The following is a 22,749-nucleotide window of genomic DNA, read 5'->3' as shown; positions in this document are numbered from 1 at the left end:
TAAGCTGCTATAGGCAAATACAAAGCATAGTGATTTTGTTTCTCACATCCACTCTGGAAAATTGAACATTATGGTGTAGGATAAAAATATTCTTGCCTGTGGAAGCTTGTTTTCCAGTAATGGGTTTAATCCAACTAAGTCTTACTCAAAGTAGACCCATCGAAATGAATGAACCAAAGTTAGAACCTAAGTTGTAACTTCAGTGGGTCTATTCTGAGTAGAACTCACATAGCCTGATAAAGCAGAAGCTTTCCATTACAGAAGGTCTGTGGTTCAGTCACTGGCACTTCCACTTAAAAGGACCAGGTAGCAGGTGATAGGAAAGATGGACTGAGAACCTACAAAGCCACATCCAGTCAGAATAGACAATACTGAGCTAGATGGACCAATGGCCTGACTCAGGATAAGGGAGCTATCTATGCTCCTCATTGAAATGGTTATATGTGCAACCTGTTTATGCCTTCAGATTATCTTTGAAGGCCCTACTCACTGACCCATCTTAGCTTTTTTTTTTTTTTTTTTTTAAAGAACATAAGAGCCTGCTAGATCAGGTCAAAGGCCCATCTAGTCCTAGTTCCCACAGTGACCAACCACAATGCCTGTGAGGAACCCGCAAGCAGGACCTGAGCACAAGAGCACTCTTCCTTCCTGCAGTTTCCAGCAACTGCTATTCAGAAACATATTGCCTCCAACAGTGGATGTAGAACATAGCCATCGTGGCTAGTAGCCTTTGATAACCTTATCTTCCATGAATTTGTCTAATCCTCTTTTAAAGCCCTCCAAGTTGGTGGCCATCACTGCCTCCTGTGGGAGTAAGTTCCATATTTTAACTATGCACGGCTGTGTGAAGGAGTGTCCTGAATCTTCCAGCATTCAGCTTCATTGGATGTCCATGGGTTCTAGTGTTATGAGAGAGGGAGAAAAAAATCTGTCTATCCACTCTCTCCATGCCTTGCATAATTTTATACATCTATCATTTTACCTCTGGCTCGCCTTTTCTCTAAACTAAACAGCTGAAATGGCGCAACCTTTCCTCATAGGGGAGCCCCTCCATACCCTTGATCATCTTGGTTGCCTTTTTTTGAACCTTTTCCAATCCTACAACATCCTTCTTCCCTGCAGATTATTTGTACTTGTGCATACCTTGGCATTACTCCGACTCTACTGTTAGTGGTCTCATGTGCATGGGTACTGCAAGTTTCAAGTGGTACAGCATGAGTATGGGACAATTCATATCAGTAGTCCATAGATAATAAACTGAAGTGGGGAGAATGTGGACTTGATTTTTCTATCCTGCATTAGCACACTATGGCACAAGTAGCTGAAGACTCAAAGACACAGTAAATACTCAGCCCTTCATTTTGCCCCAACAAAAGTGTGAATGGTTGCTGGACAGTCCATAACAGCCTTCTCCCAAGCTGGTACCTTTCAGATATATAGGACTACAACTCCCAGCAAACCTAGCCAGCACAATTGTGCTGGTTGGGGCTGCTGGGTGTTACAGTCCAAACAACTGAAAGGCACCAGCTTGGGGAAGTCTAAGTCTATAATGTACCAAGTGAGAAGATGACTATCCTAATTGTTATCAAAATTTGAGTACTTATTCTCTAGCTACGAACATATTTGTATTTCTCTGTTGTTGAAAGACTTTTAATCTTTGGAAATTGTGTAAAGCATCCTTTTATCATTCAAACCAATTTGATTTTCCCCTCCCTCTGTTCAAGAAGAAATTTGGTTGAACCCAAAAGAACTTTTCCCTACCCCACAGGCCCTCTCTTAAGCTGGAGACAACAGTTTACAAAAGGAAACGCTTGCTGAAAGTGATTGGAGGAAGGCATTGCTTCCCATAGCGCAGAGCCAGCCAAGATGGTGCCATACAAATGTGTGAACTATACCTCCCATCATCCCTGAATCGCTGATCATTGGCCATGTTGGGTGGAGGTGATGGGAGCTCTAATCTAGAGGGCACCACATTGGCTACCCCTACCATAGTTTATGCATAATTTATTTATTTGTGTTTCTTATTTTGGTCAAACAGATTTTAAAGGTTTTCTAAACAATTAAAAAAATTACCAGAGGCAAAAGTGGGATGAGTGCAGGGGTGTAGTTGTGGGGGGTCTCAGAGGGTCTTTTTTTGGAGCAGGGTCCCAGCAGGGTCCCTATGTCTCCAGCTTACTACGAACCAATCAGCATGAAAGGAGAGTGTGTTAGCCACCGAGAAGGGTCTTCTAATATGCTTCCTTGTCCTTTCCTGCTGATTGGAGCCAACCAGAGCGAAAGGAGGTGAGTCAAACACTGCGATGAGTCTCCTTAGAGCTAACACTCTCTGTTCATTGGTTCCTAGGCATCAACAAGGATCTCATTTTCAACCCCACAGCAAAAAAAGTGGGGAGGGAGCATGGTTGTGACTAACATGAAGGGACCCTGCACTTATGAATTTGCCACTACACTACTGGATAAGTGTACACACACGACAAACAGCACTGTCTCTTTCACACCACCTTTCTCTGAAAATACTATTGTCTCTTTCTGGCCTTATTCAATATACTGTAACTCCAATGTGCTGTTGGATATGATGAGCAAACAAGGTTACAGGGGGCATTTTAAAAAGTCAAGCAGGATGGAAGGGTGGGCACCTCTCTTATGATTGTCAACATCTATTTTCAGCTATCACTAAATCAGCTGGAAGACCTGAGCTTGCAATTTTCCTGGCAAGCTGCCAACAGCAATTGTGCATTGTGTGTTGTCTTCTGCCATGGCCTGAGCAGATATATACCACAGCCAGATCTCCTCACCGTGCTCAGGAAGCTGGTGTTACCTAAATATTTAATATGCTGCATTCTTTGCCATTCACCCAGCGTGGCAAAATAAAAACGTACAATCACATAGGAACATAGGAAGCTGCCTTATACAGAGTCAGACCATTGGTCCACCTAGCTCAGTATTGTCTACACTGACTGGCAGCCATGCAGGGATTGACCCTGGGACCTTTTGCAGGCAATACAGATGCTCTACCAGAGAACTAACAAAGTTACATAACAATACTATGATAAAAAGAGAGCCAGTGTGGAGTAACGGTTAGAGTGTTAGGCTAGGATTAGGAGATCCAGGTTCAAATCCCCACTCAGCCATGAATGGATGACTTCAGGGGGTTACATACAAAGTAATAAATAATGCCAGCAAAAAAATTGCAATTGTTTTTTTTTAAAAAAGCAATGCAGTCATTAAAAACAAAAGAATCCGATGGTGTTGGTGAGCAAATCCTTTACAACAGCTGCTCAATGTTTGAAGACTAAAATTCTTGGAGTGGCAGTGGTACATTTTAAGGACAGATTATCTCCAGGCCTGTAAAGAACCTTGTTTTTTAAACAATGTTAATATGTTGTTGTTTGAATTTTTGCACACTGTATTCTGTATTTTGTATTTGTGTTCATTTTATTTTTTTGTGAGCCTCCTTGAGCGCCTTGGCCAAAAGGCGGTGTAGAAATAGAATGAATGAATGAATGAATGAATGAATGAATAAATAAATAAATAAATAAATAATAAAAACAAAACAAGTCACCCAAAGAGAGAACTTTTTGGAAAAGCCAGTTTTTTCCCTGGTGATGAAAAAGCAATAGTGAGGGGACCTGACACACCTTCTCACACAGACCGTGCTATGGTATGGGGGGCTCTATGGAGAAAACCATGCCACATCTCTCTGCAATTGTCACCTCTAGATACAAAGCTCAGCCTCCCCTGCAGTTCTAAGCGCAAAGGAAATTATATACAGGAGGAGGTACTCCTTAAAATATGCAGGATCTAGATGAGTGGAGGGTGTTGGTTAGTGTTCTTTCCCCTCTTTCCCTGGTCCAAACAAATCCCCCCTTCCTTTTCAGTTTTTGAGCTCACCATGGTGCATGGGTTGCCATGATTAGGTCCAAACCACTGTTTGCCAAGCCACCAACCCTTACTGCAAAGAGTGTTTTACAGTTAACCACAGTTAACGGCCTGTGTTTACAGAACACTGCACTGTGGTTAGCTCTGCAAATGAAAGGAAGGGAGGGGGAATTAATGCAGGCTGGGAGGGAAAAGGAGGATGGAGACCTATGGGCTTCTCCCAATCTAACCATGGTTAGGAGACGGAGTAGCGTTACTTCTGTACTGAGCCCACTTCCCTTTCTTATTGCTCTAATTCAATCAACAGTAAAACCCTAAACCAATGAAGAGTGATGCTGATGCTGCAGCATAGCTGGCTGCTGATGTGCAAATGCAAGCAACAATGCCAACAAAGGTGATCTTCTGTGAAACTCTCAGGGGACACCAGGGGCACTACAGTCTCCGCTTATCTTAGCCTTGCTTATGCAAACCATCTAGGAGTTCACTTCGTTCAGTAAATTGCCATTACAAAAACAGGTTCCTAATTAGGCTTCCTGATAATGGATGCCTTCAAAAAAGACAAATTAATAGATGATAAGGCAGGTTACCAATGGCTACTAGCCACAATGGCTATGCTCTACCTTCGGTGTCAGAAGCAGTAAGCCTCTGAACACCAGTGGCTGGGGATCACAAGTGGGGAGAGCTCTGTGGCACTCAGGACCAGTTTGCTGGCTTCCCATGGGTATCTGGTTGGCCTCTGTGAGAACAGGATGCTGGACTAGATGGGCCATTGGCCTGACCCAGCAGGCTGTTCTTATAATGCATGCTGGGTGGGGCTGATAGTCCAACAACATCTGGGGGACATCAAGTTGCCTAGTCCTGGGTGTTTTTGGTGTTCCCTTTGGCCTGCATTGCACTTTGCACTTCCCTACAGTCCATCTCTGCAATAGAGAATAAGAAACTTGTCCACAGTTTTTCTCCTACACTGTGGCTGTATTACTTACACTGGGTGGCTTGCAGACAACTTAAAAGTCTCTGTTTGCAGCTGGACACATCTCTGCATAGCCTCTCTGGCATGGGGGCGACGTGTGTAGCGTCCACTATAAATACAGCATGATGTCAGCGTTGGCTGCCACAGGGAGGGAGCTGACCTCAGGGCAGGGCGGCACAAAGAGCCTACTCTCTTCCCAGCCTTCCCTTGCCTCCCCTTCAGCCAAACAAACGGGCAAAAACAAGACACCGATGCCTGTTGTTATGAGATGAGGAGGCCTGAAGAATATGCAGGTGCTGCTTAAGACTGTAAAGCTCATTGTTACCAGGGTGATACTGACTGGGTTTTCCACCCCATTAAGAAGAAAAGACATTGAACTGAGAGACTCTCCAGGCCACTGCAAGGGAAGCACCACACACAGAGCAGAGCCACAGACAGCACATGGGGACACATCTGCCCTGCTGCTTGACTGACCTGTTGTGCTGCCTGCCCTCTGGACCTCTACTCAACAGCTCTGCTTTTTGGACTATGCTTGAATCTGGACTGCTTTATTGTTTTTTGACCATGGTTTTGCCTAGACTCTGCTTTTCACATTTCCCTTGTTCCTAACTGGTCCTGTTGTGTTCTGGATCCCAGCCTGTTGACCTTGTTGCAGGGAATTTCCCCAACCAATGCTCAAGACCAAGACGAAACATAACTGGAGGGGAGTTTTACAGTCCAGCTATTGGCTGCTTGCTGTATTGTATTTTATTGCCATGCTGTTATTATTGTATAGCAGTTTTAACTGTTGTTTCATGTTGGATGTATTTGTTTGATCATGGTTGGCTACCCTGGGCTCCCTTTGGAGGAAGGGCAGGATGATACTATCATCATCTCCTCCTACCTCTTCAGGCTTGTATAACAACACGGTCAGCTGCTGTGAATCAGTCCCTTGCACCCTCTGTGAAATGGTCGCCAATCCCAGTCATCATAATTATGTACCAACCAGCTCTTAGTGCAGCCTTCCCCAGTTTGGTGCCCTCAAGATATTGTGGACTTCAAATCCTATCAGCACTGGCCAGCATGGCCAACGCTCAGGGACAATGGGAGCGGTCATTCAGCAACACCTGGAGGTCACCAGGCTGAGGAAAGCTGCCTTAGTGTACCCTGGTTTCCATTCTTAAGAAAATGGACACTCTACCGGCACTTCCAGAATGGTATTGTATTGTGGGTGCATTCTGCAATGGGTTTTTGACAGAATAATAATAGTGCATTAGTGGTGGATTTATTCTGCTTTAGTTTGTTCTGCAATGGTTCTCTAATGCCACCACATAGTTGCTGTCCAGAGGGGCTTTGTTGTTGTTATGTCCCTCCAAGTCGACTGCGACTTATGGCGACCCTATGAATCAGGGACCTCCAAGAGCATCTGTCATGAACCACCCTGTTCAGATCTTGTAAGTTCAGGTCTGTGGCTTCCTTTATGGAATCAATCCATCTCTTGTTTGGCCTTCCTCTTTTTCTACTCCCTTCTGTTTTTTCCAGCATTATCATCTCTTCTAGTGAATCATGTCTTCTCGTGATGTGTCCAAAATATGATAACCTCAGTTTCATCATTTTAGCTTCTAGTGATAGTTCTGGTTTAATTTGGCTACAGCGCAACAAACGTGGGACAAAAATAAACCAGAATATTTGTGGTATAAAAAGTTACAGAATTTCAGCAGCAAGTTACAGGAATGGAAGCAGTGTGACCACCCCAAAACTTTGCAGGAGCAAACAGTACTGAAAGTGGGATTGCGTGTGACCCACCCAACAGAACACAAATCATCATGATTCTGCAATAAAAAAAGATGTGAGGAGGGGGCCTTAGTAATACTGAGGGGATGGATTCTGCAGTGTTTTCAAAGCCTTTTTTTCTCCTGAGTTCCTATGATGTCAGGCTTTCATTCGTGTAACCCTGAAATGCTACTGTATCCCTCCCTCAATGCAAAACTTGGCCTTTTGCAAATTAGATTGGAGCCATAGGCAAGTAAGTGAGTCAGATTGCACCCATATCTTACCCAAGAGTATCAGCAGGATTCCTCCTAACTGGGAACGCCGGTACTTGGCTACTCCAGGTTCCTGGCCCATCCGGATGCAAGGCAGAACAGTCACCAGAAGGAAAACAGCCGGAAGCCCCAAAACTGAGGCAGCAATCATCAGAGCCCGGCATGCCTGGACATACCCTGCGAGAAGGAAAAGGAATTCAGAACTCAGGAGCTTCCTAAAAGATGGAACATTAAGGAAAGTCTTATTACAGGGAATCTGAAAACGTGAAGACGATTCAGGTGCCTTATCCTGACAGTAATCCATTTGTATGGAGAAATGAGCACGCACCCCTCCTTTCAACTACACCCCTAAAGTCCTGAGCAATTAGGGCAGCCAAGGAAAGTCTTAATTACAGGGAATCTGAAAGTGTGAAGATAATTCAGGTGCCTTATCCTGACAGTAATCCATTTGTATGGAGGAATGAGCACACACACCCTCCTTTCATCCACACCCCTAAAGTCATGAGCAATTAGGGTGGCCATGTGTCCTACTTTGCAGAGCACAATTCTCTGTCTGACAGAGTCCTCTGTTTGAAGGACTAATCAGTTCAAGTACAGTTTAAAGATAAATAAACCTTAGAAGGGAGAGCAGGGCCGTGTAAGATGCCCATCAGCAGTTAGCCCCTGGACTGAGGCACATAGATCACCTGATCACAGTCTTCCACCACTATGGTGAGAGGCACGATATTTCAATTATTGTCATTATTTCTAAATATTAATCTATGCATCTGAAGTAGCATATGCAAAGTTTATGCCAATATGCTGTTCTCTTTTCTCTTCGGGGGGGGGGAGACACTCTGTGTTAGATACAAAGAGCTCCATGTGTGGAAGTCTGTACATGTGATGGGCCCCTCAAAAAAGTGTTTGCGTAATACTGAACTTTTCAAGCAAACAAACCTGCAAGTTCTCCCTGGTATGACTGCAACAAAGCAAAGGCTGTCCTTTTGCCTTCTAAAACTCACTTCTAGGAGCATTTGGGGACAATATGCTTTCTGCAGAGCAAAAGTGCAATAGTTACTCATTTGTTGCAGGAGATCCAGAGATTGGACTACCTAGGCATTCTACTCCAGCACTCAAACCACAATATTTTTTTACTCTGAAAATGTGACCTACCCTCGCTAGCGTGAAAAGTTTAACACTACATATACGGAGAATGGTCATGGGAGACCGTGGTACACAAACAGAGAGAGACATGTTGCATTTCTTTATTTATATGACTGATATCCCCATCCCCTTTGTCAAAAGACCTCAGGGCACACAACAACATTTAAAATACATAAAACAAAAAATAAAAACAAAACATACAATTTACTCTTAAAACTGTCATCAGGGGAAAACACACACACACATACAGCCACACCCCTGCCTGTACACAGGTCAAAAGATCTCATCACTCAAAGGCCTGGAGGAGAAGGAAAGTCTTCCTCTGGCACTGAAAAATGTTTAATGTTGGTGCCAGCCAGGGAGCCATTGCAAAGAACTGCTGGCCTGATCATTAGGTAGAGTGAGATGGCCACCTTAGGCAGCAGATTTTGGTTGTCATGAAAGGGAAGCAAAAATTTAACGTGTTATTATGGTGTTTTTACTGTCTGAAAAACCTGAAGATTTTCTGCCTTAGGTATCAAAATAACATCTTGGACGCTAAGCACCTTGACTGCATACACACCATACATTTAAAGCACATTTCCCCCCAAAGCATCCTGGGAATTTAGTCCACCCCTCACAGAGCCACAATTTCCAGCACCCTTAACAAACTACAGTTCCCAGGATTCTTTGAGGGAAGTGTGTGCTTTAAATGTATGACGTATATGCAGCTTCAGCAGAGGAGGAGGAGGGGGAATGGAGCACCATTTGCTGCTCTGCCTCAGGCAGCAAAATGTCTTGGGCCGGACCTGTTACTCATTGATAACAGGGCCTCCTCAGCTGATCTCAAAACTCAGGCAGAACAGTAATGGGTGAGGTACTCCTTCAGGGTAGGGTTGCCGGGCCTGGCAACCAAGAGGTCTTCTGTATCTTTAAAAGTTGTGCAGGGGGAAGGGAGAATTCCACCTTGTGGTTTTTCCCATTACAGTGTTGCAAGAACACCTGCACTTGGCTGACTTTCTCTTCTCCTAAAGATACAGGATCAATCTCAGGCCCTAAACCTGGCAACCCTACTTCAGGGAGTTGAGTCAGTTAGGCTTTATAAGTCAAAACTAAAACCTTGAATTGGACTCCATGACACACAGGCAGCCAGTGCAGATCTTTTAAGAACAAACGTTACATGCTCTCAAGCAGTCAGGCCCATTAAAATTCTGACTGCTGTATTTTGCACCAGTTGCAGCCTCGAAATCGTCTTCAGGGGTACCCCAATGTAGAACAAATTACCATAGTCCAAACATGAGGTTACTAGACTGCGACCAGAAATGGCTATTGCTGGCTAAACAGCTGAAGTATGGACATGGTTCCATGTGCTTGAAATTAAATATTCGGCGACCTGAATGAGGTCTAGGCCTGAACAGATTCAGACAGTGCAGTTAGAGGGAAGCCTGGTGCTTTAAAATAAAAAAAACACCCTTGTTGGATCAGATCAAAGGTCCATCAAGGGTACTAATGGCTATAGTTAGAGCTTGGAAAAGTTACTTTTTTGAATTACAACTCCCATCAGCCCAATCCAGTTGCCATGCTGGCTGGGGCTGATGGGAGTTGTAGTTCAAAAAAAGTAACTTTTCCAAGCTCTGGCTATAGTCATGAGGTTGGAGACAGCATGCCTCTGAAAATCAGTTGCTGGGAATTGCAAGTGAAGAGAGAGCTCTTGTGCTTGTGACCTTCTTGTGGGCTTCCCATGGACCTCTGGTTGGCCACTGAGAGAACAGGATGCTGGACTAGATGGGTCTTTGATCTGATTCACTGCTATAGCAATGTTGTCAACGAAGGGCAAAAACTGCTCTTCTTTTTTTTAAAAGAGTATAGATATTACGAGGTATTTAAAAAGAAAACAACAAAAATTCTTAAGAACATAAGAAGAGCCTGCTGAATCAGGCCAGTAGCCCATCTTGTGCAGCATCGTGTTTTCACAGCGGCCAACCTGTTGCGTATGGGAAACACAAATAAACATGCACTGCCTAGAATGGAGCAATAGGAGGCATTCTTTGCACCATGGTCTTTTGATCCATCATGGACTGCACTTCCTCTGCCTACATTTAGACTGGATTTAAATGAGGCACCGGGTAAGTATAAAACAATCACCTGGACATGGCCTGTGTCTTATTTATAGGGCTCCCAACCTGTGCGCATACAATGTTAGCAAAGTAGAAATTGGCTAAGAGGAAAGCAGCTCTAGCATGTGAACACATGCTATCAGTGGCTACTAACCTTGATGGGTATGTTCTGCCTCCACTGTCCAAGGCAGTATGCTTCTGGATTCCAGCTGCTGGAAACCATAGGAGGGTAGAGTACTGTTGCACTCAGGTCCTGCTAGTGGGCTTCCCATAGCCATCTGGTTAGCCACTGTGAGAACAGGATGCTGGACTAGATGGGCCACCGGCCTGATCCAACAGGCTTTTCTTATGTTCTTATGAACACTGTGTGCACAGCAGCCAGGGTACACAACTTAAACACTCTTGAGACTTCATGCTGTGCTGCTAGTCATGAGAGCGACATGGGACTCCCAGGTTCAGAGGCACTATCCCTCCAAGTACCAGTTGCTGGGGAACAACAGTGAGAGAGGGCTAATGCCTTCATCACCTGCTTCTGGGCTTCTCAGAGGCATCTGATTGGCCACTGTGTAACACAAGATGCTGGACTAGATGGACCATTCATCAGATCTAGCAGAGCTCTTCTTATGTTCTTTTCAACACTGTGCCAGCATGCAAACACTGTGTGTAGTGGAACTAGCACAAAATTAAACACAATGATGATCCACATGAGATCACCCAACATATTGTATGCCAGGCCTAAGCTGGCCACCCATGAGAACATGTGTAGTGCAGCGACTAACAGTGTGAAACTATAAGGCTCTAAGTTCAAACCTCCACTCATCCATGAATTCATAGTAGGTGGCCTCATGCAAACCGCCATGGTTCAGTTGCAAGCAGCTCAAGCCCACCATGCCAGTTATCAGCATAGAAACAAAGTAGGAGCATAAGAAAAGACCTGCTGGATCAGACCAAAGGTACATCTAATCCAGCTTCCTGTTCCACGGTGGCCAGTTAAATGCCTCCTGGAAGCCAAGAAGAAAGACATGAAGGCCATAGCCCTCTCCTGTTGTTGCTCCCCATCAGCTCATATTCTTCAGAGCATTCTGCCTCTGAATCTGAAAGCTGCATATAAGCATCATAACTAGTAGTCAGCCAGGACCATTGGAAGCAGCCTTATACTGAGTTAGACAATTTGTCCGTCTAGCTCAGTACTGTCTATACTGATTGGCAGTGGCTCTCCAGTGTTTTAGGCATCTCTCTCAACCCTACCTTGAGATGGCAGCTATTGAACTTGGGACTTTTTGTATGCAAAGGATGTGCTCTACCACAACCCTCCTCTAGCCCTCCACGAGCATGAGAACAGTCTGCTGGGTCAGCCCAATGCCCATCTAGACCAGCATCCTGTTCTCACAGTGGCCAACCAGATACCTATGGGAAGTACGCAAGTAGGGCCTGAGCACAAGAGCACTCTCCCCTCCTGAAGTTTCCAGCAAATGGTATTCGGGAAGCATACTGCCTCTGACCATGGAGGCAAGGCATAGCCTTCATGGCTGGTAGCCATCGATAAGACTTTTCCTCCATGAATTTATCTAATCCTCTTTTAAAGCCATCCAAGTTGGTGGCCATCACTGTATAATTGTATACACTTGTATCATGTCATCTCTTACTTGCCTTTTCACTAAACTAAAAAGCCCCAAATGCTGCAACCTTTCCTCATGCTCTCTCCTCTGCCCCAAGTCATTTTTGCTGCCCTTTTCTGAACCTTTTCAGAACATTTGTCTAATCTCCTTGTAAAACCATCTAAGGTAGTGGCATCACCACCACCTTGTGGCAGCAAGCTGAATAAATTATGTGCTATGTGAAGAAGTACACTTCCCTTTATCTCTCCTGCTAATCGGTTTGACAGTATGTCAAAGCAATGTTGAAACAACAATATATGAAAAAGTAACAAAACCCATCGCTGCTCTTTTGCACATGTTTAAAGATCTTTCAGCATTAATTGTACCGTAAGCACCATCATGGCTAAGAATGCAAGCTCAGAAGCCCTCAGTTTGAATCTCACATCAGCCAACAATTCACAGCAACCACTAACGGGGAAAAGCAGCACTGACCTTCCTTATGAGGGCTGAAGAAGGATTATTTAGGATGACTACAGATTAATGTACGTAATATTTTTTATTTATTAAAATACCACTTGATTGTATAAAACCTCTAAGTGGTTTACAAAAGGCATTAACATTATTGATAAAACAGTTAAAAACAATGAAAAACATTTTTAAAACAAATTAAAAACAGCAACAGACAACAACAAAAATCAACGTACATGAGCATCTGTGCATCTGGATAGGCTTGCCTAAACAAAAAAGTTTTAAGCAGGTGCTGAAAAGGATACAGCAAAGGCGCCTGCTTGATGTCAATAGGCAGGGAATTCCAAAGAGTTGGTGGTGCCACACTAAAAGAACGTTTTCTTACAAGTACAGAATAGATATTATGTGGCACCTGTAACAGGGCCTGTTCCGCACTTTGAACATTTGAAATACATTTTATAAATCTAACTCATTGCATATGCTTTTTTTTTTAATGACCTTAGTTTTAGAGCAAGCTATATACCTAAAATATTATCCTTCCTTCTATTTCCAATGTTCAAGTGTGAGTGTTGCTGCTTATGTAGGTAAAACAGCACCACCAATGCTCAAAGGAAAGATATTAGCAGATTCAGGAGTACCCCAAGTTTTTCAGTAGAACAAAAACATTTAGGGAAAAATGTAAGTGTGGGGGACTATGTGGGAATATGATGGAGGAAGCCATTGCCGGCTAATTGGAACAGTGAACAGGAGCACTTGACGCTGCAACATTTTGTAGCAGGTCCCACTTATTATCAACAAGAAGGAAAAGTATTGTCTTTAACCTGGATTGTAATTTTCATGAATAGAAAAAACATCTTTCCAGCACAAAATGAAGTATTATAAACACGGCTATCTACTACCAGGACTAATCAAAGTTGATACACCAAATTATTTTTTGATCTGCTGACCCTGAACACTATCCTCTCAGTGTCTGATGTTTGGAGCTTTGCTGCAGGTCAAACCAACGAGAAAGTTGGAATTTCTACAACATGTTACCATTTGATTTTGGACAACCTTTCTACCATTGCTGTTTTACCATTACTTTCAACTTCTTGGTTCTCACAAGAATTTAGTGAAGCAGGTCTCTCTAATCCCCATTGTATAGATGGTGGACTGAGGTTCAGTGACACTGACTTTTCAGGGCCACTCAGGAAGTCTGAAATGCTGGGGTACAATTTAGTTGCTCCTCCAAGATCCACCCCACCCAGCACTACTATCTACTAAATTAAACCTGGGGAGGTCCACATTCGCATCCAAATGCGACATAAATTATTTGATCATTAACCCCACTGAATTCAGTGGAATTCAGTGCCAGTTAGTGTGTGTTTAGGATTGAACTGGAAGATCTGGGGTGAAGCTTGATAATAACAAAGGATCCTCATCCTGATCCTTTGTCTGCAAAGTTTCATAGATTTCCACTTTTGTAAAACAAAAACAGCCTGCCTGCTTGAGCATGCACAGAGTGCATTTCCCTAACCAAATGAGTCATCCATCACAGCTCAGAATGTACAGGACTAAAAGCAAATGCTTCCTGGTTAAAGGATATAACTTTTAGAAGAAGCTGAACCCCAGCAACTTTTTTTTTAAATTAAGAAATAACTTCTTTACCAGATTCTGCATTTACCGAAGTCAGTACACCTGCGTAGCTCCCCTTCCCAGAACTTAAACTTTCTTGTTTCTTAATTTACCCTAATGCTTAACTTTCTCCTCCCATCCCCCTTCCCTCCAGCTCCTTTATTATTTTCCTAGGTGTATATTGTATGATCCTTGGGACAGAGACTTGCCATTTTTGCTTGTTAACTCTGTAAAAGCGCTGTGTATCTAAATACTACCAAACAGCATTAAGACACCGTGGTTTCAATCTGCCGTAACATCCGGAGTAGCCCTTGAGAGTGGCTGGATAACCCATACCTGGCAATATGAGGATGTCCACCAGCGGCTTGCAGTGATACAGGCCCGTGGCCATGACGCAGTCCGCCCACAGCCCTTTGGATCCCAGCTCGTCCATCTTTCTGCAAGTGGTGATGGTGTAGCCACAAGTCACGACCCAGTCATTGGTGGACGTTGCCACGATCATGCCAATCCAGCCGACAAAGCTAGCCACAAATCCAGTGAGGTGTAAACAGGTGGCAACCATGATCCTCCCTCAAGCTGGAAAGCTGGGCAACCCAAAAGGAAGACAGAAAACTTTTAAGAGAAGAGGGTAGCTGAAGGTGGCAAGACTCCAAGCAGCATAGAGGCTAACAAGCAGCAAAGGCTAGGGTCTGCCTTTGACTTGTCAGCAGAGAGGACTGGAGTCTGATGTGATGATGGGCTGGCTAATACAAAGATGCCTCACATCAGTGAGTTCAGCCTCTGGGAGGAGCCCAGTCCTACACAGCTTGATGGGAGGTGTCATACAAAGTGCCAAGGATATGCCTCCCCTTTCTTTCTTTTTTAAAAAAGTTCCTTAAACTAAACAATGGGAGAAGTAAGCATTATTGAACTAAAAAAAGGCTGAGAGAAGCAGTTTAACACAAATCTAGGCTCAGCCTTTCCATGTGGCATTGCAGAGTCCTATATGTGTATCTGCATTGGATTTGAAGTTGTTTTTACACTGGAAAGCAGTTTTAATTGGAATATTTTAAAGTTAGAATTGTTGTTATATATGAAATGGTGTGATTGTTTTTCTTGCATATGTTTTTATTGTTAAATGGCTTCGAGGTATTTGATGGGAAGCTATTCATAAACGAAATTAATTTTTTTAATGATAAAACTCAAGGCACTACATAAGAATAGATTGTGTAAAGCACTTTTAGCTCTGCACAGAATGATAGCCTTCAGTTTGGAGGGGGGGGAGAGGTGGCTGAGCAAAGGCCAGTCTAGATGCAATGAGATTTCCCTTAGAAACCCAGTTCCAATCCACACCATCCATTTAAGCACTATGATGCCACTTTAACAGCCATGGCTTACCCCAAAGAATCCTGGAAACTGTGGTTTGTTAAGAGTGCTGAAAATAGGAAACTCATATTCCCCACACATACAGAGCTACAACTTCCAGAGTTCCCTGGGAAGTGGAATAGACTGTTAAATCAATCTGAGAATTGCAGTTCTGTGAGGGAAATAGGGGTCTCTCCTAACAACTCTTAATTCCCCTAACAAACTACAGTTCCCAGGATTCTTTGGGGGAAGCCATGACAGTTAAGGTTGCATCATAGTGCTTTAAATCAGGCGTGGGGAACCTTTGGTCCTTCAGATGTTCCTAAACTACAACACCCATTATCCCTAGAAAATCATTGCCATGCTTTCTGGGGCTGATGGGAGTCGTAGTTCAGCAAAATCGGGAGCGCCAAAGGTTTCCCCACACATGCTTTAAATGGATGTGCAGACAGGTGTGTGGACAAGATGCCTTTGCTTTGTATTTCTTTGATACATCACTGAGCCCACTAGGCAGCTCTGATACTGAAAACAGATTGTGCAATTAAGGTACAAATGCAGTACCTGCTCCAGTTTTTGGAGGGAGAGGTCTTAGGCAAGGTGCGTTACTCTCCAAGGCACTGCTGCCCTTGTTTGCCCTCTCGGCCCACCTGCATAAACATAGGAGGCTGCCTTATGCCAAGTCAAACCATTTTGTCTATCTAGCTCAGTATTGTCTACACTGATTGGCAGTGGCTCCCCCCGGTTTCATACAGGGAGTCTATTCTAGTCCTACCTGGAGGTGCTGGGGATTGAACCTGGATACAAGGCAGATGCTCTAGCCCTGGGCTGTGCCACTTCCCCAAACCGTCTAGAGGGAATTGCTGCTCCATCACTTCACTCTTGCCATTCCTTCCATAATTGGAAGGTGAACAGGCACTGATAGTAAGGAGGGGTTGCAGGACTAGGAGGCTCCAGAGAATGGAAGTGGGCCCCTTGCAAGGTGTGTGGGCCTTAGCGGGTAACCAACAATGCCTACATCCAACGCTGGCCCTGTATAAATGCAATCCTGTCACAAGGCATTAAGAGAATGTGGAGATCATTTAATCCGCAGCTCTTAACTCAGATTTGCTACATGGGACCTACTTTTCTTCTTTTTTAATTGTCTATTTTGCTGATCCCTTCTCTCCTGTCTTCCCCCCTTCTTTGTACTTTACTATCTCTTTCCCTTTCTTTTTAAGAAAACCATGTAAACAGCAGCACAAGAGAAAATGGCGATTGTACTTATATTGTACGGAAGATGGAGATCTTGTGGCATGTTAGGTGGCAGTTTGTCCACCCCTTGTGTTTTGTCTTTCTTTTTGTATGTTCTCAATAAAAACATGGGGAGGGGGATTGGCTATTTTGCCCAGGGTGTGATTCAAGCCTGGCCTGTGACTGTCTGGGATCCTGGCTGAGCCATTGATGAGCCGTGATCTATTCCAGCTCTAATGGTTTACATTATATACCCTTTATTATGCCCATTTCATCACTGTGCTCTGCAGGTTCCACACAATATAGGAAAAGGACCTTTAGTATAGTTGCACATACCCTTTGGAATTCCCTCTCCTTAAATATCAGACAGGCCCTGTCTTTGTTCTCTTTTCAGCACCTATTGAAGACCTTTCTCTGTCAACAAGCCTTTTAAGTAGAGACCTTTATCCCAATCTGCATCTGTGATGGAATTGTTTTTAAATACTTTTTAACATGTTTCGTTTTCAAGATGGTTTTTAAGATGCCTGGTTTTTAAAATGTTTTTAATGGGCTCATTCTGGGAGGAAGAGTGAGATACAAATTAAATAAATAGCTTTACATCATAGCTAGCCTCAATTCATATCCACCCCACACAATACCGTATATCTCCCCAATGAACACTAAGGACCAGTTTTGACATTTGTGGAGCCACACCCATGGAAGAGTGAAAAAGAAAATGAATTCTAAGGTGCCTCCAGACTGTCAGTATTTTGTGGGAGGGATTCAGGTACATACTGGAACTTTATGTTTGTGCAGTTAAAGTTGATTAAATGGGCTCTGTTGGCCTAGTGCAACAAATTATTACATAAATAAAATTAATTTTATTTATGAATTGCTTCCCATGGGGCATCCCAAAGTGATTCACAATATAATAGCATACATTAAAAAGTTACATATATAAAAACAATCATAAAAATTAAAAATATAAAACCATTTAAAGCAACAGGACATACATAAAATCAATTTGGACTGAAGACAGATATCAAATGGGATAAAGATTTTAGAAGGCTTGTTGAAGGACGGATGTCTGGGAAGGATTTCCAAAGAGCAGATGCCACCACGCTGAAGGTCTGATTCTGACATTGTGTGGAATGGACCTCCTGAAAGGATGACATTTGAAGGAGGCTCTCCCCTGCAGAACATGGTGATTGGTGGGGATGTGGGGGATGAGGTGATCTTTTAGGTTTCTGGGTCTCCCCCCCCCCATGAATTTACTGTGATTAGGAAAGTGATGGGAGAAAGCAATGAAAAGTGTGGGCTGAATGAATGACTGAAGGGAACACGTATAAACCCCCTGCAAGCAAATCAGGATGAATGCCAGATGAAGGCTCATTGTCATATAACTGCCCTGAAGACATATCAGAATGAATGTTCTATAAAAAGTGGGCATAGTCTAGCCACCACGTAAGCATTGTGCACGCAAATCAGGATGAATGCTGAATAAACAGGTCATCTGGAAGAGGCCATACACCACATGCATCTCTGGGGGAGTTTCCAGTAGATAGCGCAGGTGACCCTGTTGAAGCCCTTGTCATACTGTGGAACAATAAGATGCATCAGACTGTTAATACAGTTGCCCCTGAGCACCCTCTCCAGCATAGTGGAGCCTAGTTGCACGTTGGTACACCAGTGAACTAAGGGCAATGAAACAGCCAGTAATAACAAACTTAAAACAGAAGGGAAAAAAGAACGAGCATCAGAGAAACAAAATAAAAACCCATTTTTATTTTTGGTACCAAGACAGACCATTGGTCCATCCAGCTCAGTAGTGTCTACACTGACTGGCAGCAGCTCTGCAGAGTTTTAGGCAGGGAGTCATTTCCATCTTTACCTGGAGATGCCGGGGATTGAACCTGGGACCTTTTTCATGCAAAGCAGATGCTCTGGTGCTGAGTTGTGCCCCTTCTACCACTTTACAAGGCCTGGAAAAATAAAAAGGCTTTTACCTGCTACCCAAGCAATATTTGCATAGCCACCATGCAAGTCTTCTTTTGCTTTTTCAAGCCTAAGTGTTGAAAGGGAGGTACAGGGCAGTCTTCCCTTCCCAAACTGCAGTATCCAAGATGATCACCTCACCCCTTCAAGCATGCATGAAGAGGATTTGTTACACAAGGGCAACAAAGCACTTTAACTGTGCAAACCTAAATTTCCCGTTATGTCCTTGAATTCCTCCCATAAAGACAGTCTGGAGGTGTGGTGAAGGGCAGTAGTTCAATCCCCAGCATCTCCAGATAGGGCCAGGACAGACTCCCTGTCTGAACCCCTGGAGAGCTGCTCCCAGTAGCTTCCTAAACATCCTCTGTCTAAGAAGAGTTGCAGCTGGAATGCCATCCTTAGCTGGTGAAAGGCACTGCATTGCTTAGATCCTGCCTGGTCTACAAAGTTGAATCAATCAGCATCAGCACCCCAATACCACAAGCCTGTTGCTTTGGGGGGGGAATGCAAACTCATCCCAAACAGGTTGGAAACTGAACCCACAGACAAACCGCTAACCAACTGTACCTGTAGATGCAGAACTTGCTTTAAACCATCATCAGAGATGGGAATTGCAGCCCACTTCATCACCTCTATTTTAATGCTCCAATTCTAAACACATCTATAGGCATTTAAAATCAGGGTGCAATTCACGATCCTCAGAATAAATTCTTTAAAAAGCGTACTATTTACACAAATGCATGCACATTAATTCAGTAAAGAAATCCTAAAACAAGGCATTCTTCTGTAAGGTCAGAAATGGGAAACAAATTTCTCTCAGCATCTTACTATCTGAATTGCAAACAATAACAATCTAAAGAGACTCTGCTTGTTATTCTTCACACCAAAGGAGTGACAAACTTTTGAAACCAAAATCTGGGTTTCTTTCCACTGATAAAATATGCCTGTAGTGACCACTAGTGGAATCTTCCTAGCACTACACCCCAGGCCAATTAGAAATATAACTCCATTCCTCAGAGAGATTTCAGTCTTCTTTAAAAAAAATTCTTACATTTATATCCCACCTTTCTCTCATCAAGGAACCCAAGGTGGCATACATGTGGTTCTCAGGTGCTCAGGAACTGACCAGACCCCAACATGCTTAGCTTCAGCAAAGTAGCCTCATGTGCCTTTAGACCATAACCTGGGAGCCTAGATGAGGATACTGTACATAGGACTGGCTCACATGAGATATATGCACATCACTTGATCTCTTTACAATCAGTGATGCAGCTAGGAATGGACTTTGAGGGCAAGTCCAGGGCCCTGTAACCTCACTCCTCCCTCCCCCAGTGACCACCCAGAAAGCTGCAATACTTAACACTTGTTGACTGTCAGGTTAAGGTGAGAACTTATTTAACTGAAAAATGTGTTCATAAAAGTCTTTTTTATTTTTTATTTTTTAAAGGTTATGGCTCATTCACACATAGGAGACACTACTCGATGTAATTGACCAGTAATGGACCTGCACGAAAGAATCAGCCCATCATATATAAGGGGCAATACATACATTTCATTCCTTGCCATAAAAAAGTAAAGGCAGATGCGCTGGCCCACAAGAAAAATTCCATTAAGCCAACCAAAATATCACAAAATAGTGTGATTCTGTTTTGGAGATATTATTTCCATATCTGGCATGGAATCCACAGTATTTTGCTCTTCATCAGAATAGATCAGGAGTTCTAAACTGTGGCCTGTGAGCTCAGGTGGTTCACGGTGTGTCTGTGGATTTGTGGCTGAAGATTGGAGACAGCACATCCATGATATTAAATATTCATATTGATATTTAATTGTATTTTTGTTTTTGTTTTTTGTATTGTATTTTATTGTAATAAAGGGTTTATCCACATGAGAGCATTTCTTTGTAGCAAATACACTTTCACCATCGTAATAGATTTGAAAGGTCCACACTTTGTGCTCAATGGTAGCTTCAAACCCGTTGTTTTCCATTCACACAAATAGACGTTCCTCTGGGAAGGATTAGTGTCGCTGTTTTTTTGTGGCCCAGCCCTCTGATTTACAATGTTACTCCCTCCGGTTGCTCAGTTACTGGGCATGTGCAAATATTTTTGACCTGAGCAGTATTTCCACTCCCTCCTGCCCCCATTCCTAAAGTTTGGCAGTTGAAAAGAAGTGGGGTCATCTGCCTCCCCTTCTCTGCCCCCCCTCCTTTTTCTGAGTTAATTTTTCCCTGCTGGAAAAACAAATCAACATAATAGCAACATTTTTTGAAAAATATCATCAATATTTTCTCAAAATATCAATATTGATATTGATTTTTTTGAGGCAACTTTAAAATCCACTTTAGATTTTTTCAGGAAACAAAAGGAGTGAAGGAAGTTTGCTCGGGGCGAAAGGGAGGAAAGAAGGGCTGCAGCAAACTGTGAAGGGGGAAAGGACAGAGCAGTCACAAGTGGCTAGATAGACCACCAGAAACAAAATGGAATTCATGGGAGAGTTAGTGGGTGGAGAAAGGAGAACATCTGAAAGTGAGGATTCACCCGCCCACTAAAAACCATCAAAGTAAACCATCTGCAAAGACTTGTGGAGTGGAGCCATGTTGTTCTTAACTTTTTGTATTATCTGCAGATTGGGTTAGTACGGATTTACAGGGGAAAGACTGCATGATAGCTTCTGTTTGCCAGTAACGTCATGTGAACCATGCGAATTAAAAGACCACACACACACTAAACCGCTGTGTAGATGAGCCCACAGTTTGAATTCTATGTAATTATAATTGCTACAACAGGCAGAAAATTCATTAAGTGGTCCAACAAGAGCCTCAGCAATTTTCAAGAGGTTCAGGGTGGGGGAGTTTGGGAACCACTGGGATAGATATTAAAAAGAGCAATGTAGTGGGGGGGGGAAGGTTGCTGATGCTGAAGCCATGAAGTCTGCATGCGATCACAAACTTAAGATGGATTGGGCAGGCATTCAAATGCTCCTGTTTAGGTGCTGTGCTGTGTCTGGTAGCACCAAGACCAGGGAACAGGCAGTATAGCAATCCCTGATCGCCCATGTCTGAAACCATAAAAAGGAAGTTACTCAGTTCTGTCTCCATCCTGTGTTCTGCCTAAGGATGGAGACAGACCAAGGTAACAGCTAGTTCTTGTGCCCTGTGATTACAGTACGCAGATTTGTTTGGGATCAAGGCAGGAGTGGCCAAAAACAGTGAAATGATGCTTTTCATTAGCATCAACCAGTGTTCAAAATGTGTATGAGCTTTAGAGTTATGGTGAATTGTTCCTCCATGTTCAACCAAATTCTGAAAAGGGACAAAAATGAATGTTTATGCACATTTGGGCATGGGATTCCACCCATCTCTTTGACAACAGATTCCTCACACCCAATCCAGCTATATTATGATGGAAGAGGAGGAAGTATTTTCCAGGCTGAGGACTAGCACACGTGCTCTGATTTCAAGGTACAGAAAAGTGTCTTGAGACAGAGCAACAATGGGAAAAACTCCATATCCTGGTTCTCGATCCAAAAAACAACAGGTGCACTTTCTTCTAAGTAAAGAAGGAAACATTTATTATTGCAGCTAACAGTGCCAGCTCAGTGTTGTGGAAAGAGCAGAATATAGGCCAGGTGCTCTTACAAGGCAAAGGAGTAGAAGCAACAATTCTGGTTCAGAATCAAAGCCATGGTTCAGTTGTCCAAGGTCAGTACCAAGGGTTACAAGGCAGCTCAGGAGCTGTGAAGCTCCTCCAATTAGTTTCCTCACCTACCCGCTAAGCAGAGTCGGAGAACGCCCAGCTACTTACAATGTTTGCCCAACTCTTCTTGGCTTTCATATATCACAGAACCTTTAGAAGACAGAACATACCCAGAATGCTACATGACACAATTGTGAACTGAGTTTGTCAAAAGGCAAGATTGTGGAGGTTAGCGTAGTCCCACTCAATTTAAGCCCAACCCTCTTACATGACACAGTTGAATCACATGCACTATGGGTAGGCAATGCCAAAATTAGGAAGCCCTTTTGATTACTCACTTTTTTGCAGAAGCTTCAAGTTAGAGCAGAACTGATGCTGTTTGCTGTACTGCATTTTCACCCGTTTCTTGAAGGTTGTGCTTCTGTTGTGGAGATATTATTTCTGTATCTGGCACTGAATCCACAGTATTTTGCATCTTAATAATGCAATACTTTCCCAGAGAGCATGTTCCTGTGATTGCTCCATGGGTTTTATTGCAAAGGTGTCATGAGCACCTCTAGAGGATTTGCACTTTGATGCATGTTTTTCTCCCTTTCCACATCATTTTGGGAACTTTCATTTTTATTTAAATTCTAAAGCAACTGTGGTATCTCATGTCTTTCAGCATTCATCCAGGTTTTAAAAAGTGCTGATAAAGAACAGTCCCTCTAC

General features: G+C 43.3%; 1 protein-coding gene across 1 annotated transcript in view; it reads right to left on the bottom strand.

The window, feature by feature from the left end:
* Positions 1-22,749, bottom strand: part of CLDN11 (claudin 11) — a 72,558-nt gene that overhangs the window by 5,717 nt on the left and 44,092 nt on the right. The window contains exons 2-3 of the mRNA XM_061637307.1: positions 14,129-14,376; positions 6,886-7,050 (exon numbers count right to left, since the gene is read on the bottom strand). Of these exons, the coding sequence (XP_061493291.1) occupies positions 6,886-7,050; positions 14,129-14,354 (391 nt within the window). The 5' untranslated portion in view covers positions 14,355-14,376. The remainder of the gene's footprint in view (positions 1-6,885; positions 7,051-14,128; positions 14,377-22,749) is intronic.

Source organism: Rhineura floridana, chromosome 7, assembly GCF_030035675.1.
Source record: "Rhineura floridana isolate rRhiFlo1 chromosome 7, rRhiFlo1.hap2, whole genome shotgun sequence".
In the NCBI taxonomy this organism is placed as follows: Eukaryota; Metazoa; Chordata; class Lepidosauria; order Squamata; family Rhineuridae; genus Rhineura; species Rhineura floridana.
Note: the sequence above shows the minus strand (reverse complement) of the source record. Positions and strands in the feature narration are given on the sequence as shown.